Source organism: Trachypithecus francoisi, unplaced genomic scaffold (assembly GCF_009764315.1).
Source record: "Trachypithecus francoisi isolate TF-2019V2 unplaced genomic scaffold, Tfra_2.0 Lachesis_group12, whole genome shotgun sequence".
Taxonomy (NCBI): Eukaryota; Metazoa; Chordata; class Mammalia; order Primates; family Cercopithecidae; genus Trachypithecus; species Trachypithecus francoisi.
The window spans coordinates 47,915,779-47,933,874 of record NW_022681457.1 but is presented as its reverse complement, the minus strand read 5'-3'; the positions used below and the strand labels follow the sequence as shown (position 1 = coordinate 47,933,874).

Here is an 18,096-nt window from a genome sequence, read left to right as displayed (position 1 = left end):
GTACCATTTTATTCTTCGTGTTAGTTGTTGCCTGAATACCCTGTGGCTTTGTGTGTGTGTGTGTTGTTGTTGTTTTATAGGTCTTGTGAGATTTATGCTTTAAGAAGGTTCTATTCTGATGTATTTTAAGGTTTGTTTCAAGATTTAGAACTCATTTTAGCAGTTCTTGTAGTGCTGACTTGGTAGTGGCGAATACTCTTCACATGTTTGTCTGAAAATGACTTTACCTCTTTCGTTTATGAAGCTTAATTTTTCTGGATTCAGAATTCTTGATTGGTAATTATTTTGTTTGAGGAAGCTAAAGATAGGACCCCAGTCCCTTCTGGCTTGTAGGGTTTCTGCTGAGAAATCTGCTGTAAATCTGATATGTTTTCCTTTATAGGCTACCTGATGCTTTTGACTCACAACTCTTATGATTCTTTCCTTCATCTTGACTTTAGAGAACCTGATGATTACGTGCCTAGGTGGTGATCTTTTTGTGATGAATTTTCCAGGTGTTCTTTGATCTTCTTATATTTGGATGTCTCTATCTCTAGCAAGGCCATGGAGGTTTTCCTTGATTATTCCCTAACGTAAGTTTTCTGAAGTTTTAGATTTCTCTTCTGCCTCAGGAACACCAATAATTCTTAGGTTTGGCATTTAACATCATCCAAAAATTTGTGGAGGCTTTGTTCTTTTTTGTTGTTCTTGTTTTTTTCTTTGTCTTTGTCTGATTGAATTAATTAGGAAGCCTTGTGTTTGAGCTCTGAAGTTCTTTCTTCTACCTGTCCTAGTCTATCGTTGATACTTTCCAGTGCATTTTGTATTTCTCTGAGTTTGTCTTTCATTTCCAGAAGTTGTGATTATATTTTTATGATATCTGTTTCTCTGGAGAATTTTTCATCTATAGCCTGTATTGTTTGTTTTTTTAAACTTCTTTAAGTTGGTTTTCACCTTTCTCTGGTATCTCCTTGAGTAGCTTAATAATCAATCCTCTGAATTCTTTATCTGGCAATCAGAGATTTCTTCTTGGTTTGGATCCATTGCTGGGGAGCTAGTGTGGTCTTTGGGGGTATAATAGAACCTTATTTTGTCATATTACCAGAATTACTTTTCTGGTTCCTTCTCATTTGGATAGACTGTTTCAGTGGAAAGATCTGGAACTCAAGGATTGCTGTTCAGATTATTTTGTCCCAAGGGTGATCCCTTGATGTGGTGCTCTCCCACTTTTTCTAGGAATGGGACTTCTTGAGAGCGGGACTGCAGTGATTGTTATTGCTCTTCTCGGTCTGGCCACACAACAGGGCTACCAGGCTCCAGGCTGGTGTTGGAGATTGTCTGCAAAGTGCCCTGTGATGTGATCCATCTTCAGGCCTCTCAGCTGTCGATACCAGCACCTACTCTGGTGGAGGTGACAGGGGAGTGAGGTAGAATGTGAGAGTCCTTGGTTGTAGATATGTTTCGCATGCTGACTTTCTCGAATGCTGGTTATGCTAGCAGTGAAGTTGTCATGTGGACAGACCCAGGACCTCTGGTTAGCCAGGATGTTGCAGTCAGTGAAATTAGCTATTGTTTTCTCCTTCATTGGAGTAGGGTTATTTTGTCATGAGTTGCCATAATATCCTGAGTTGGTTGGCCTCCAGTCAGGAGGTATTGCTTTCAAGAGAGCACCAGCTGCAGTCGTAGAAGGAGGATATAAGCTTACCCTAAGTAAGTATTTAGGTTTCTCAGGTGATGGGCAAGGCCATAAAGCGCCCAAGAGTTTATGTCTTTTGTAATTGGCTGCTAAGGTGGGTAGAGAAGTACCATCAGGTGGGAGCAGGGTTAGGCCAGTCTGAGCTCAGACTCTCTTTGGGCAGAGATTGCCGCACTCCTATGGGGGAGGGGGTATGGTTCTTGGGCCAGTGGGGTTATGTTCCAGAGGGCATTTTGTTCCATAATACCCTCTGTCATCAAGGAAGTAGGGGAAAACTGGTAGCATTAGGTCTTACCCAGCTCCCATGCAGTTGGTGAGGCTGGTTTTGCCCTTGACAATGTGCCCCACTAGCAGCACTGAGTTTGTCTCCAGGTAGCCTGTGCTCAGCATTCAGACCTTGCCCCAGGCTATAAGCTTCCCTGCTGAGAAAGCAAGCAAGGCTTTCAGGCCTCGCCTATCCTTGCCTTCAAACACTGTTGGCCTTGGCTCCTGCGCTACTCTCTGCAACAGTTCCGGTTCACCCCCAGATTCTGCTCAAGAGAGCTTGCTTCAGTCAAAATTATTACAAAGTTCAGTTGGAATCTTTTTTCAGCCTGTGATCCCTCCCAGATTCTGCTGGCTGCCTTCCCTGAGGGCCCTAGTGAGATATAGTCAGGCATGGCTTCCCTTGGCTTGACCTGGAGAATGGGAGTACCTACAATGCTCCTCCTGCTGCTGCTTCTAATTTTATATTTCACGCTAAATCAGTTTCAGCTCTAGGTAAGGTTAAATCCTTCTCCTGTAATCCGGATTTTCAGGGTCCCCAGTGGGGATGTATTTCCGGAGGCAGGTGTTTGCCCTCACACATTTGGGAATTCACGGTTTTTTACCTGCCTCACAGAATTTGTAGCAGTGTGCCACTTCTGTCAAAGGATCTATGAAATCCTTAAGTTTTCCTGGGAATTTACTGTAGTAGTTCTTAGAACCAAAGTCCGTGGTGTGAGTCTCCACACACTGTTCTGTCTGTCCAAGTGGAAGTCCCTTCCCTACTACCATTCCCAGCCTCTGCTAACCACCATTCAATTTATTCTCTATCTCCATGAAATCAATATTTTTAGCTTCCACATATGAGTTGGAACATGCAACATTTGTCTTTCTGTGTCTAGCTTATTTCACTTAATATAATATCCTCCCATTCTATCCTTGTTGTTGCAAATATAGGATTTCATTCTTCTTATGGTGGAATAATATTCCATTGTGTATAATATACTACATTTTCTTTATCCAGTCATCTGTTGGTGGATACTTAGGTTGATTCTGTATCTTGGCTATTGTGAGTAGCACTGCAATAAACATAAGAATGCAGATTCTGTCTCTGATATACTGACTTTCTTTCTTTGGGATATATACTCAGCAGTGGGATTGCTAAATCATATGATAGTTCTATTTTTATTTTTTTGAGGTGACTCCATACTTTTTTTCATATTAGCTGTATTGATTTACATTCCCACCAATACATCACCCTTTCTCTGCATTCTCACCAGTATTTGTTATTTTCTGTCTTTTTAATAGTGATCATTCTAATGAGATGATATCTCATTCTGGTTTTGATTTGCATTTCCCTGATGACTAGCGATGTTAAACATTTTTTCATTTATTTATTGGCCATTTGTATGTCTCCCTTTGAGAAATGTCTACTAATTAATTTCTGATATAAAAGGAGAAAGGAAACTGGTATTAATGAAGTTCCTGTTATATTCTAGGTATCATTTTGTTTATTCCTACAGCAACCTTACGATGCTGATGGTAACATGATTCTACGGATTAAGAAATAGTTTACATCTCTAGTAAACTGCAGAACTGGAATTCAAATCTGTACTCTACTTCCAGTTTTGCACAGTTTAACTTTTTTACAATTTGTGTTTAACAAATGATAAATATGAAACATATGTGCACAGCTTAAACAATGATGATAAAACAAACCCTATAAAGGATATTAAACAGAAAGTTGGAAGCCCCTTGTGTGTCTCTCTCTAATTGTGTCTACCTCCTCCATCTCTGCATTTAGAGGTAACTATTCTTTTGGCCATGCTTTTACCATCTATATATACTCCTACAATATCTGGTGCTTTGAGTGTTTTGTAAATTCATGTAAATGGAATTCTACTATACATATTTTTCAGTGACTTTCTTCTTCCATTCAATTTTGTCTTTTCATCTTAATCCAGGTTGATACATATAATTATAGGTTCATTTTTAATTTACATTGTATAGTATAACCCACTATATAGATATACTATAATTTTTTTAATTGATACTACTGCTGATAAACGCTTATGGTCTTTCTTGCGGTTGGTTTGCACAAATGCTCCAGGTGCGCCTGTAAACTATGTAAATTCCTATTTAAGCATTCAATATTCTATAGATGACCATTAGATCAAGTTTGTTAATATTAGTGTTTAAGTTTTCTCTATTCTTGTGGTCTTTATCTGCTTGACTTACGGAGAAAAGTGTCTTGAAATTTCTCTCTGTAATAGTGGATTTGCCCAACTCTATTTACATATTCATCAATTTTCACTTTTTATACTTGGAATTCATGTTATTAGATGCACAAAAATTGATGCTTTTTATCTCTTCTTGATGAATATAACCTTTAATCATTATTTAGTTACACACTTAAATAATGTAGTTTACCTTCAAGTCTGCTAGATCTAATAATGATGTAATTACATCAGCTCTTTTGGGCTGGTAAATGCCTTGCATATTTTATATTTTAGGTGTGTTTCTTGTAAATGGCATATAACTAGATTTTTTTTTCTCTTAACCCAACTTTTATTTTTCCTTTAAGATTATAATTTTGGTTTTGAAAGAAGAGAGAAAAAGTAGCCTAGATTTGCCTGCTTCACTGAAAGGATTATTTCTGGTCCTGGATAAGTGGTTCCATCCCAAGTAAATAGTTTCAATGAGAGAGTTAGGGGGACCTCATTCCCTTTAACCAGTCAACCCTCTCCAGGTTACACTCTGGATATGGAGCTGAGCCTGTTTCTTTCATGCACACCCTAATCTTAATATTGTATGTTCTTAGAGCCTTTTGAGCCCCAGAAGTTGTTTATAATTTTTTATTGTATGCTTATTTTTATTTACAAGTTTTTATTAGCCTATTATAACTCAATACAAAATTATTTTCATATATTAAAAATATTCTAATCCTCCCAGAAAGGATTTTGCTCCTTTTTCTAAAATCTTATTTATACTTTGCATATACCTCTACTTCTATTACAACTCTTAATGTAGTAAGTTTTATTTTAAAGGACCATCTCCCATAATAAATGATGAATTCATTGGAAACAGGGACTCTATCTAACTGATAATTGTATACTTAGGCCCTAATATTGTGCTGTTAATTGAGCCTTATACACAGTAGAAAATTAATAAAATGTCAGATGAAAAATGAACAAACAGATGAATTAAGTGATTAAACTAGCTGACAGGTGGTAGAATTCAAATATCACAACATTCTAATTCTGTACCTCCAGTCAGTGTAGACACTTAAAATCTTTCACTTTGAATTCTAAAAGAGCAGTTTCAGATATTGAAGGCAGTTTGAAATCATTGTATCAAATCAGGATTATTTCAGTTGTAAGTGGTGGAAACCTGGCTTAAACAGGCTTACATAAATACATGAAAAGTTCAGGGATTCAATCACAACTGAATTCAGGACCCTAAACAATATCAGAAGAGCCCAGTCACTCCAACTCTCTCCATTTGTTAATTCATTGATTTCATTCTCAGGCTGTCCCCTGGATGGTTTCCCACTGTTCAGTTTTACCTCATTTTTAATGCTATTCCCGGCAGTGCCACTGAAGTTTGAAATGTGCTTCAGTTGGGCTGAGTTGGGTCCCTTACTCATTCCTGGACCAGTCATTTTTTTCTGGGGATGTACAATACACTGACTGACTTAGATCTCTGTCACATGTTCATAGTTACAGTCGGAGGTGGAGTCACCTCCCCTCAAACAACATGCACGAAGAGTGAAGAGAGTTTTTCCTTAAGGAAAATTAGGGTGCTTTTGCCTGTAAAAGGATTAACATATATTGGACTGGCATGAGACACAATGTGCCCATTTCCATAATCTAATCCATATCTTACTTTTAAAAATAAGAAAGCTGAATTTAAAAGTTAGGTTATTGCCTAAAGTAATACAGTTTCTTGAATGGTGCTATTTATGTAATAAGCTTACAATACTATATTATAGACTTTTAAACTGATAGTTTTGTTTTTATTGTGTTAAAGTACAGCAAATATAGAGTAAAATATAACATGAAGGAAAGATTCCCATGTAGTTTGTCACTCTGCTGCATTTCAGAACAAGATCAAAGTCACCTAATAGATTTGCTCTTTGGTGTAGTTATTTAAAAATTATGTAAGTACAGTTAAAAATTAGATAAAACTTTTTAATGGTTATAAAATGACTAAAAGCAATCATTCAAACTATAATTCTAAAAAGAGACTTAGAACTTTGCTGGCATCTTGCGTAGTTAGGAGAACAGAACTTATTAAGAAAATGTGGCCATGTTGAATAGACGTTGTATACTGTTTTCTGATATAAGACTTTTTAAAAATAGTTACTTTGAAAGGGTTTTCACTCAGAGAGCAATTGATTTTTAACAACATGTATTTTGTTTAACAAAATACTCTTTTAGTCTTGAAATTTCTAGTCAAATTCACACTCACTTTTTCTGCAAATTCCTCCTCTCTTTTTGTCATCTTGTAGCAAAAAGGGAAATAAGTTGAGGAATATTCTTCAACTAATGAGTAATGAAGAACTAATGCGTTCTTCAACTAACAAATAATGAGTTCCAGACTCTGCAGATCTCTTAATAGGTATTAAAACACTCTTTGTTTTTTCCATCTGTTTTCAGACTTTGTGAACACTGTTTATTTTACTCTTATCAGTTTAACAATTGGCCCCATTGCTTCCATTTTGGAAATACTTTTTCTGAAAAGGTGTCTGGAGGTTGAAGAATAAAATAATGTGCAGATTATTTGAATATTAACTTACTGTTTAAAAATAAGTTTGTCCTATGTTTTTGGATGGCTTGTTGTTTTCTGCTTGTCTATTTTGAGAACTTCTTAATGGGAAATGAATGGTTTCAAAGAGTATTGTCCCGAGACGGGCGGATCACGAGGTCAGGAGATCGAGACCATCCTGGCTAACACGGTGAAACCCCGTCTCTACTAAAAATACAAAAACTAGCCGGGCGAGGTGGCGGGCGCCTGTAGTCCCAGCTACTCGGGAGGCTGAGGCAGGAGAATGGCGTAAACCCGGGAGGCGGAGCTTGCAGTGAGCTGAGATCTGGCCACTGCACTCCAGTCCGGGCGACAGCGCGAGACTCTGCCTCAAAAAAAAAAAAAAAAAAAAAAAGAGTATTGTCCATCTCCACGTTAATGCTGATTTATCAAAATGTCAGTTGATCTAAAATTTCTATTATGTGCATTTATATTGCTTTTATAGGGACTCCTCGGACAGAGAGGGCCTCCTGGACCTCCTGGTCTCAAAGGAACTCAGGTATGGAAGAAGTGATATCCAGTCAGCTTCAGCAAGGTTTTTAGTTAAAAGTTTCCCTTTTTATTTATTGTGGGCCTTCAGTTTTTGCTTAAACACCATCAGATTTACAGTTACCATTTTATTTATTTATTTAGACAGAGTCTCACTCTCTTTCCCAGGATGGAGTGCAGTGGTGCAATCTTGGCTCACTGCAGCCTCGACCTCCTGGGCTCCAGCAATCCTCCTACCTCAACCTCCCAAGTAGCTGGGAGTACAGGTGCACCACCATTAGCCTGGCTAATTTTTGTATTTTTTGTAAAGACACAGTTTTGCTATATTAGCCAAGTTGGCCTACTTCTGGCCTCAAGCAGTCCTCCCACCTAAACGTCCCAGAGTGCTGGGATTACAGGCATGAGCCACTGTGCCCAGCCTTCAAGTTAACACTTTATTTTGCCAGTTATAGAATAGAATTTAGAATCATTTTACAGTGTTCTGAATTCATTAAATGATTTATGTTAGTAGTCTCCAATGGAATGTCTGAAGAATCTGAACCCAGAATCTCGCTCATATATATTAGAATTTATATTTACTATTTGTGACTACTTAATATTTTTGAACCAATAAATTATATTTTAATTGAATTGTGAATTGAGCAAAATGTTTACCAAATAAATAATATATACTATATGATTCTAGGGAGGTCTGTATATATTATTCAGAAAGCAATCAACTATTTTTTAAAGGTAAATCAGTATATTCAGTAAATATGTCTGTAAATGGAGTAAAAACATTTACTGCTTTTTTTTCTCTTAGAGAATTATGAATAAAAGCTTTTAATTTTTTTTCTATATTCATCTTCAGTCTCTATCTACCCATATACTTTTTGGTCCTTACAAGAATGCACCAGGTTCACACAAAAAACTAAAGTGTTGTGGAGTGATGGAGTTCAAAGTACAAGAAAATGATAGCATTATTTTCATTACATCTCAGAATGAGCCTCACATTTTAGAATAAATAGACAAAATAAGAGTTTACATTTTTAAATACCCATTTTAGGCCATAATATGTTCTGATTTTTGTTTTTAAGGGAGAAGAAGGACCAACTGGACCTTTTGGGGAACTGGGGCCACGAGTAGGTATCGTATAAGTAATTTTCCATAAGTGGTTTTCTTGAAAATAGCTGTTCTATAAATGTTTTTAACATCATAATATTTTACATTATAGTGAAGGACAAAAATGAAAACAAACTATAGTCATAAAATGCCCCAAAATAAAATAGGCCAATAACTGGAAGTCTCAAAGATAGTTTGAATGATGTTATGCCTATTATGTAGTTGCTTGCTATTTCGGTGGTCTATAGACTTAGTAATTTTAGCAAATTGTTTATAAATTTCTTGAAATGTAATAGGAAACTAAATACTTTAGCCATTTTAGTAATATTCTGAGAATTCCTGTTTTCTAAATGTGTTAGTAAAATTATGGAAGGCTAATAAGATGTATTTTCTGCCAATGTTTTTGTCAGATAATACCATGGGTAATATATGAATTGTTTTCAAGTTCTAGAAATGAATTATTTAAAAATTTTTGGTATACATGACCAAAGTTTACCTTATGAAATAATTAAGTTATATGTGTTACATTTATTTTAAGAGGCATTAGACTTATATGAAATACATCTCATTTCTTTTCTTGACAACATCATAAAGTACTGGTTCTTCTTTTTTTTTTTTTTTTTTTTGAGGTAGAGTCTCTGTCATCCAAGCTGGAGTGTAGTGGCGTGATCTCGACTCACTGCAACCTCCACCTCCTGGGTTCAAGCAAATCTCCTGCCTCAGCCTCCCGAGTAGCTAGGATTACAGGCGTGTGCCACCATACCCTGCTAATTTTTGTGTTTTTAGTAGAGATGGGGTTTCGCCATGTTGGCCAGGCTGGTCTTGACCTCCTGGCCTCAGGTGATCCCCCCACCTGGCCTCTCAAAGTGCCGGAATTACAGGAGTGAGCCACCATGTCTGGCCAAAGTACTGGTTCTTAAAATGCTTTTACATTTAAAAAGACTGTAATTATTTCTTTCACATTTTTACCTTACTAGCACATATATTGCTACTATCCCATTGGGGGTAAAAAAGAGTTTTCATTTTATTTTTTGTGAGAATTATACAGAAAAACTGGAATTTGAGCCCAATAAAATTGATCTTATTTAAAATTTACTTCCTTTGAAAAGAGGAGAACCATATTCACCTCTGGTCTACACAGTCTTAATATTAATAATTACTGTTGTTGCTATTCGTTGAATATCAATTTGGGGCCTAATATTGCTATAAGTATATGAATCATCTTTAATCCTGAAAACAACTCTGCAAGATATCATTCCTATTTTTAGATTTGAAAATAAGGTTTTAATATTACATGTTCAAGTATAACACAATCAAATCAAAATCAATACAATATGATAGAATTTAAGTAGGACAAGAAGTTATGATTTTGTTACTGATACTCTGAATTGCCTGATTTCAAAGACTTTGAAAATGTGCTGATACCAGATTCCAGTGAGATTCTTTCCATAATGTAAATATGTATAACTCTATCTTAATATCCTACACAGTGCTTGAAATAGTATTATTAAAGATAAAAGGAATGTCACACTAAGGCTCTTACCAAGCAGTGGAAATAAAAATAGAAATGGTTTTGTAAATATCATAGAAAAAATCTAATGATTCAGGTTCTTAACTCTATTTCTTGTTCTGTGTGTCTAACTTAATTAGAGAACAGTTGATATTTAATAATAATAGGATGGTTTTCAGTTCTTTGCTTTGCTTTTTGCTTGTTAGGAAATTATTCGATAATTTCGAGCAGGCAAAAGCAAAAATTAGAATGTTTTGACTTCTAGTCTAATAAGACTTGAAGTCTTATATACAGTTGTAAGTAGTTAAATCTTTTATGTGTAATAAAAACAGAATGTGAGCCAGAGGGTTGTTCTGTTCCACTTTAAGAAGAAAAAAATATGAGCATGTCTTAACTGACAATAGCAATAAAATCCAATATAGCAGGGGGTCCCCAACCCCCAGGCCATGGACTGGGCATTACCACTTGTATTAGTCAAGGTTCTCTAGAGGGACAGAATTAATAGGATATATATAAAGGGGAGTTTATTAAGTATTAACTTATATGATCACCAGGTCCCACAATAGGCTGTCTGCAAGCTGAGGAGCAAGGAGGACCAGTCTGAGCCCCAAAACTAAAGAACTTCGAGTCCAATGATGGAAGGCAGAGAAACATCCAGCATGGGAGAAAGATGCAGGCTGGGAGGCTAGGGCAGTCTCGCCTTTTCACATGTTTCTGCCTGCTTTATATTTGCAGGCAGTTTATTAGATGGTGCCCACCAGATTAAGGGTGGATCTGCCGTCCCCAGCTCACTGACTCAAATGTTAATCTCTTTTGGCAACACCCTCACAGACACACCCAGGATCAATACTTCATATCCTTCAATCCAATCAAGTTGACACTCAGTATTGACCATCTAACTGCCTGAGCTTCACCTCCTGTCAGATGAGCAGCAGCATTAGATTCTCATAGGAGTGGAAACCCTGTTGTGAACTGTGCAAGCAAGGGATCTAGGTTGTGTGATCTTTATGAGAATCTAATGCCTGATGATCTTCTGAGGTGGACCAGTTTCATCCTGAAACCATACCCTGCCACCTCATCTGTGGACCTGCTCTCCCCCACTGATCTTATCCTCTATTCTTTTCAGCTACTCACTGCTATAGTCATACCCTTTACTTTGTCATTACCAGTGATAGCAACCTCTCATTTTCAGTTTTAAACTTCTCATTTCCCAACCACCATCTTTCTTTCTAATACATTCTCCCTTATTATCCAATCTAATAAACCCAATAGGAATGTCAATGCATTGATTCTGCTGCTTTTCCATTGTGTCTTGTCTCCTTTATGATCACAAATTCCTCATCTTGCTTAAAACATTATAATTATTCCTTTGATTACATTCTGAATTCTGTCTTCAAACCTATTTATTCTCTTGCTTTTCTAAATTATTACTTTATACTTTGTTTCTTCAAATTCTGTTCAGTTCTCTCTCATCCTTATTCTTAGCCTTTGCCTTGCATCCTACTTCCCTGAGAAGATTGAAGTAACCAGAAGAGAACTTACAGTTTTCTGCCATTTCATGTACCCACCTTCTTCTATCTATACTCTGCTTTATTTCTATTGTTGTTGATGAGCAGGCCATTTTTTAAGCTAAGGAAAACTTCCACTTGTTTACTGCATACTCCGTCCTCTTGACTACTCAAGATAATTGGTCCAACAGTTCTCTCTCTCTCTGCTATATTTTCTCTTCTCTACATGAAGTCATTCCTATCAGCATATAAAGCTGCTGCTATTCTTCTAGCTTAAAAACAAAACCAAAACTTTTTTGGTCTCAGTTTCCCTTCCAGGTGTTACCCTATTTTTGTCTTTCCCTTTTCAGTAAAACACCTCAAAAGTGTTGTCTATACATGCTCTTTCAGTTTTTCTCTTCCCTCTGTCTGCTTAAACCACATTTGTTCCCACCACTACAATACAAATAATCTGATCAATACGATCAGTGGTTTCTGTATTGCTGGATCCAATTGTCATTTCTCCATCCTCAGAGTCCTCTTATTACTCAATACTTCCATTCTTCAGAATTTGACAAGATCACTCTCTCCTCCTAGAAACAATTTCTTTACTTCCATGATTTTCCTCCTAACTTTCTGGCACAAATTAAATATTTTTCTAATTTCTTCAAATTCTAAGTTTTGGAATACCCCAAAGCTTGGCCTGTGGATTTCTCATTTCTATCTATACTCACTGGCTAAATGAGGTCATCCAGCCTAGGGCTTTAAATACCATCAAAATGCTGGTGGTTTCCAAGATTATTTCTTCTTATCAGATCTTTCTACCTGTTAAATTCTGGATTTGTATAAATAACTACCACAAGATCTCTCCATTTAGATGTCTAACAAGCATATCAAACTAAAATGTCCAACACTTAGCTTCTTATTTACTCTCCAAACCTGTTTTCAGTCTTCATCATTTCATTTGGTCTGCTACTCTTACATTAAAATCCTGAGATTCATTTTTGACTCTTCTCTTTCTCCCACATTTCACATATGACCCGCCAGCAGTTCCTGGAAGCTCTACCTTCATATTATATCCAGAATCTTACCACTCTGCTACCACCCTGATTCACACCCCCATCATCTCTCACTTGGATTATTGTCCTAGACTCTTATTCGGACTCTCTTCTTCTACCCTGGAATCAAAGTGATCCTGTTAAAACTTAGATCTTATCAGTTTTCTCCTTAAACCTTGTCTAAGGCTTCCTGTCTCACTCAGATAAAAGTCAAAGTCCTAACTGCAACCTACAAGGACCTATGTGACCTGACTTCTCATCCCCCATTTCCTTCTTTGACCTCATCACTTTACTGGTCTTCTCCTCTTAATTCTTCAGCTTCTCCTGGTTTCTCCAACATACTACACACATTTTAGCTGTAGTGCCTGTGCACATGCCCTTTTCCTCGGCCTGGAATACTTTTCCTTCAGATATCCATATAACTTGTCCCTTTCTTTAGGTCTTTACTCAAATGCCACCAAACTGCCAACTCCCCCAGGGAATGGCACTCTCTAGGGAAGTTGGTTGAGGGTCAAGGGTGACACTCTTCACAGAATCCTGGGATCTCTCTTCTCTCCCTAGGCCTGGGGAAATAGCTTCGCTCTCTCTCTCTCTCTCTCTCTCTCTCATTGTCATCAAAGACAAGTCACTTCTTACCTTTAGACTCTCTGAAAACTAAAGTAGGAATACAAGTAATCGCAAACAACTTTTTGGTGAGGTCTTCTTTCCTGGAATCTTACAAACACTTTCAATAAAACTCCCACAACAGTTTATATATCCCTTCCTTGCTTGATTTGTTGCCTTTCATATTACTACTACCTAACATACTATATATTTTACTAATTTTTAAAAATGTTGTTATTCTCACTAAAATATAAGCTCTATGAGGGCAGGTGTGTTTAGTGCAACCCTCGATCCTCTGCATCTAGAACTGTTCATGGCACGCAGTAGACAGATGGATATTTGTAGAATGAATGACAAATGAGTATGATGAAATACATTTATCAAATAATGTTAAAGTGTTTAATTTTATAAGAATAGTCTAAATTTCATATATCTTAGGAAACTTTCAAAAATGAGAATGACTAAACATGTATACTTTCTTCTTTTATTCTGTTCTGTTCTAGGGAAAACCAGGTCAAAAGGGGTATGAAGGTGAACCAGGACCAGAAGGCTTAAAGGTAAAGCAACTGACTTTATTATCAGTTTTAAAATATAATTTTCAGAAACATAAAATTATGACTTTCATACAAATATGAAATGAACACATCAACTTAAAAAGAACTGGTAAGATGTTAAAACTGTTACAAAGAGCAACTAAGAATCCATATCTTTATATCTGTATCTATTTATATGCAGGTTGAGTATCCCCTGTCTGAAATGCATGGAACCAGAAGTGTTTCAGATTTCAGATTTTTTTGGAGTTTTGAATATTTGTATTATACATGCTTACAAGTTAAGCATCCCAAATCCAAAAATCTGGATTTTTGCTCCAATGAGCATTTTCTTTCAATGTCATGCTGGTACTCAAAAAGTTTCAGACTTTAGAACATTTATTATTTCAGATCTTGGATCTTGGATGCCCAATCTGTGTATCTGTGATTATGTCTGTGTCTATATTCTATATCTCTGTATGTGATTCAATAAAGAAATGTTAGGATAAGATTTGTGGGTTGCATACAGGGCAATAAACCATAACTTCTGGGGTTATCAATTCTACTGGGTAGAAATCTACAAGTTCATATAACTTTACTAAGTCTGGATCTTTTAATCACTAGTAAACAGTGAGTCTAAGTATATTCACTAGATAATCACTGGGTAACCTTCATCACTTTATGATATTAAAAAGATGTATCACTCACTATTTACTTTATTTCCAAGGTCTTGGATAATTTTTTTTATAACACCAACAAATATAAAGTAATGCAATGGTTTATTACATACAGAATTGAGACCTGAAAGAAACTAGCTTATAAGAATTGGTAAGTTTTGCAAATTTAAAATTTAACTATAAATTGACATAGTCACAGCATTTTTACTAAGTTTCCTAAAGCTAATTTTTTTTTTTTATTAAACTCATCCTTTTTATCATGCTGGAACCTAAGGAAAAGCTAAACAATACTTTTCGAGCTTGATAAAGAAATATGAGCTAAAGCATGTTTTAATGTATCAGTATATATGAAGCTAAAGTTATCCTGGGGCAGAATATGTGTACCTGACTCTTTCTCAAGTTACATAAAAAAGTCCTCTGAAAAATAGGTTAGTAGTATTTATAAACAGAAGGCTTCATCAATTCGCCTTTACTGGGATTAACAATTCTCCTTTACTTGACTGCCAAATAGTGCTAGGAAATCCAACTGTGAGCTACCATCCAGTGAAATTGGCAAGAAACGGAATCTTAGTATTTTTATACTTTCTCTCCCTATAATCGCACCAAAATCTAGGCGGCTTCTGTGTTACCTAGTAAACAGAGGAAATTTTGTAATGTTCATTCCTTTCTAGCTGTCACTGAAATTTGCATTTCAATACATCATGTAGCGATTAACTGGGACCTGGCACTCCCTCAGGGAGTTGGTTAAGGAACACACTCTTCATAGAACCCTAGATCTGTGTTCTCTTTCTAGGCCTGGGAAAATAGCTTCTCTCTCTCTCTTTCATTGTTGTCAAAGACAAGTAACTTCTTACCTTCAGACTCTGAAACTAAAGAATGCAAGTAATCTGCAAACAACTTTTGCTTTTTGACTGTTAACACAAACTTCCCTTAAAACTAAGTAGCACAAAGGGTTCATCTTTTTTGGAATTTAAGAAGGGTAACCTATGGGTAAGGAGGGAAAAATACTAGAAAACTAATAATCCATATATTATTCTTCCATAAATTTTCCATAAATGCTGTCTAATGAGCTGCCTGTTAAAATTAGCTATTAAAACCTACTGCAGTGCTTCACTCTTTACTATTTATCTAAATACACACAGAAACTGAAAAGAAAACTTGTATAGACTTTGAAAGTCTATTTCAGTGATCTCTCATGATGAATATTAAGTTTCAGTGCTTAAAATCACCACTATCCAACAGAAATGCAATATGAACCACAGATACGAGCCACATTAAATAGTGAAAAGAAAGAAGTAAAGTTAATTTAGTAGTACATTTTATTTAACTCAAGATATCAAAATATTATATCCTTTAAACATGTAATCAATATTGAAATTATTAATGAGATGTTTTATATTCTTGTTTTGTAGAAAGTCTTTGAAATCTGATGCATTTTCTTATATCACACTTCAATTGAGACCAGCTATTTCAAATATTCAGTAGCCACACATCATTATTGGCTACAATATTGTTCAGTATCTTAATATCTTACTGTTCTACACTGGAATATAATTATTAATGTTTAGATAGTAATTGATTAATTTTAGACATAACATATTTAATCTGTTTCTGTACACAAAATGTATATTGCTATTAGAGTATGTCTCTGTGGTACTTTGAACTTAATCTTTTACCTTTCGTTAATCTATAGCTTTGCCAATGCCATTCCTTACCACTAAAAATGGCCCTTCCTCATTACCAGTGTTAAGTATCCCATATTTTTCAGGGCCCCACTTACAGTTTCATACTCCATTATTTGAAATCATTAGTGTTTGGATTTTTGAAAAGTGATATGTCACATATAGTATATTTTATTTACCACTACCAGAAGGGTGTGGGACAGCATACCATAATTAGATATATTAATATTTCTGTAGTGAAATGTAAGGATGTTCAGATTAATTGGAATACATCAAGAATATAAATGGCCTTATTCAGAACAAAATAAGCTTTACTGCCAAATCAATCCAAGTTAGGTCAACTTTGCCACCAAATGAGTTGTGAAAAACTCTGAGTTTGCAGAGCTTTATGGACTGCAAACTTTTGTTTCAGAGGTTATGAACATACGTTACTTCTCCAGTGATGCCAGCTCTAGCTGTTCCAGTTCACAGGGTGCCTGCTCCTAGGACCTCCTTTAGTACTTAACCTGTCACATGTATTGTTCTATTTGAGCAAATAGAACATCCCTGTGGGAAAGACTTTAATTTCATTCTTCTTAATACCTTTCACCGTGCTTACTACTCTGCCTTTTACAGAGTACACCTCAATAAAGATTTTATTTTTAAAAATTTTATTTATAAAAGTGATTAAAAGTCACGAATAGGAGAATTTTTTTAAGAAAGTAGATTATTACCTGATATGGTTTGGATTTGTGTCCCTGCCCAACTCTCATGTCAAATTGGAGGAGGGACCTAGTGGGAAGTGATTGGCTCATTGGGGCGGATTTCCATTTTGCTGTTCTTGTGACAGTGAGTGAGTTCTCACGAGATCTGACGGCTTAAACGTGTGTGGCACTTCCCCCTTTGCTGTCACTCTCTCCTGCTCCAACATGTGAAGTTGTGCTTGCTTCCCCTTTACCTTCCACCATGATTATAAGTTTCCTGAGGCCTCCCAGTCATGCTTGGTGTTAAACCGTGGAACTGTGAGTTAATTAAATCTCTTTTCTTCATAAACTACCCAGTCTCAGGTAGTTCTTTATAGCAGTGTAAGAACAGACGGATACATTACTATTTGAATGAAAATAGAGGGTAGGCCACATTTCATAGAAATACTCTAACAGAGTTTTTTAAAATTTTTATTTTAAGTTCTGGGGTACATGTGCAGGATATGTAGGTTTGTTATATAGGTAAACGTGTGCCATGGTGGTTTGCTGCATCTATAACAAAGTTTTAAGTAACTGAAATTCCCTTTGCCTTTTTCTAGGTTATGACTAGATAATTGCATTAAAAATGAAAGTTGAAACTGTCGTGAATAATCTAGCTTGAAAAATAACTGTTTTTGCAACTTTATATTCTTTTTTGACAGGGAGAAGTAGGAGATCAAGGAAATATTGGGAAAATTGGTGAAACAGTAAGCTTATTTTATGCTCTTATTTTTTTTAATCAACTGTAAGCATTTTTAGGAATCATATTAGTCATGATTATGTTCGCTATAATCAAGTTACTCAGAATCAGAGTAATTCTTATCCACTACAAATTTAAACTTACTTGTGATGTTTCTACTGACAAATAAAACCTAATGTACAAGAGAGAAATGAGAGAAAACACAATTGATGATGTTTTCATCCAATATAAACTATATTTGTGACCTCAGAAACATTGTTTCTAATATTTGGTTTTTAATTTTATTCTGATAGCTTCAATATAAATTTGACCTTAACATTTTCCATTAATTTTATTTATTATTATTATTATTATTATTATTATTATTATTATTTGAGATGGAGTCTTGCTCTGTCGCCCAGGCTGGAGTGCCGTGGCACAATCTCGGCTCACTGCAACCTTTGCCTCCCAGGTTCAAGCGATTCTCCTGCCTCAGTCTTCTAGGATAGCTGGAGTTACAGGTGTGCGCCACAATACACCCGGCTAATTTTTGTATTTTTGGTAGAGACGGCGTTTCCCCATGTTGACCAGGCTAATCTCGAACTCCTGACCTCAAGTAGTCCACCTGCTTCAGCTTCCCAAATTGCTGGGATTACAGGTGTGAGCCACAGCGCTCAGCCATTTTTCATTATTAAAAAACTTATTAAATTATATAATAATTTAATAGCTTGAATATAGTTTTTCTTTAGGTTTGAAAAGTTGAGGTAAACTAAGAGATATTGAGCTGGAAAGTGTAATTGTGTTCCTCAAATAAAGACTGAATTGTTCAAATTA

General features: G+C 35.9%; 1 protein-coding gene across 1 annotated transcript in view; it reads left to right on the top strand.

The window, feature by feature from the left end:
- Window positions 1-18,096, top strand: part of COL24A1 (collagen type XXIV alpha 1 chain) — a 388,650-nt gene that overhangs the window by 167,704 nt on the left and 202,850 nt on the right. Inside the window, exons 21-24 of the mRNA XM_033225467.1 lie at window positions 7,170-7,223; window positions 8,290-8,334; window positions 13,476-13,529; window positions 17,246-17,290. Coding sequence (XP_033081358.1) covers window positions 7,170-7,223; window positions 8,290-8,334; window positions 13,476-13,529; window positions 17,246-17,290 — 198 coding nt within the window. The remainder of the gene's footprint in view (window positions 1-7,169; window positions 7,224-8,289; window positions 8,335-13,475; window positions 13,530-17,245; window positions 17,291-18,096) is intronic.